The sequence below is a fragment of the Musa acuminata genome, chromosome BXJ2-8 (genome assembly GCF_036884655.1).
Source record: "Musa acuminata AAA Group cultivar baxijiao chromosome BXJ2-8, Cavendish_Baxijiao_AAA, whole genome shotgun sequence".
NCBI lineage: Eukaryota > Viridiplantae > Streptophyta > Magnoliopsida > Zingiberales > Musaceae > Musa > Musa acuminata.
This window is the reverse complement of record NC_088345.1, coordinates 43,935,956-43,937,193: the sequence shown is the minus strand read 5'-3', so window position 1 is coordinate 43,937,193 and position 1,238 is coordinate 43,935,956. Positions and strand designations below refer to the sequence as shown.

General features: G+C 45.0%; 1 protein-coding gene across 1 annotated transcript; it reads left to right on the top strand.

The window, feature by feature from the left end:
• Positions 1-842, top strand: LOC135586353 (protein GOS9-like). Its single transcript, XM_065121672.1, has 3 exons — positions 1-70; positions 167-355; positions 436-842. Exons 1-3 carry the CDS (start codon positions 68-70, stop codon positions 670-672), a joined length of 429 nt encoding a protein of 142 aa, XP_064977744.1. The 5' UTR covers positions 1-67; the 3' UTR covers positions 673-842.
• The last annotated feature ends 396 nt before the right edge of the window (positions 843-1,238 follow it).

The following is a 1,238-nucleotide window of genomic DNA, read 5'->3' as shown; positions in this document are numbered from 1 at the left end:
TGCATCTTCTTCTTCTTCTTCTTCTTCTTCTTCTTCTTCTTGTGCAAACACACATCCATATCTGCAAATGGTTCTTTCTCTTTATCCATTTCCTGCTGTGCAAGTTGTGTCGTAAGGTTTCGATGCATGGTGGTATATAACGTGATGGTGTCGTGCATGCGTGCAGGCGGGAGAGATCAAGGTGGGGGCGTGGGGTGGCAACGGAGGGTCTGCATGGGACATGGGGGCTGCCCACCGCATCATCAACATCAAGATTCGCGCTGGAGACAACATCGACGCCATCGTGATCACCTTCACCCGTTATGGCCTGATCGAGACCAAGCACTTCGGTGGCTCGGGGGGCACACTCTACGAGGTTCGTCCTCCTCGTCATCTTCCTCCTAATTAACACCATCGATTGGTTGTACCTCGATGACAGAAAGTCTCGTTGTTCAGATTCCACTGCAAGAGGACGAGTATCTTGTGGGCGTCGAGGGGTCTGTGGATACGCTGGGGAGAATCACTCTGGTGAGGAACCTGACGCTGAGGACCAACAAGAAAAGCTATGGACCTTTCGGCACCAGTGGCGGAAAGCCTTTCTCCGTTCCTGTAGCCTCGGGTAAGATCATTGGCTTCTTTGGACGTGCGGGCACCATGATTGATGCCATCGGAGTTTACCTCGCACCTAACTAGACCTCTTCGAGTGATACTGCTGCTTCAGCTACTCTACGTTGGGGTGCTTCAATAAATGATCGAGGCTTGCTGTTAGCTTCTTGGACGTCATGAATTGTTACCGTCGTCGTCGTCGTCGTCGTTAGGGTGGCTGTGATCATGAATAAAACAAATAAAGATGCAGTTTGATACGTTTCGACTGATCATATGCTTATATTAGCTTTCCATTTCATGTGTTCTCTTATGGTAGTTAATTCCCATCAAAAATCCTCCCGGCCAAAGTAAATGAAGGATCGATCATGTGCAATTGTTTGCATGGTTGTCGTACTTTGATAAGCTTCATTTCCACAAGGCCTCTCATGCTTCTACTAGAATATCTCAACAAGATGATGGACATCACGAAATCATAGATAAGAATGTTATATATATATATATAAGTAACACTTAAAACTAAAAAAATTATCATACATTTAAAATCTTTGATACTCGGAAATCTCTCAGCCTCTATTCATCTCACCTCCCTTCTTCTTTACAATGTTATATAGTCATAGAGGTTGAACCCAATCTTAATATTGACTTCAATTAAA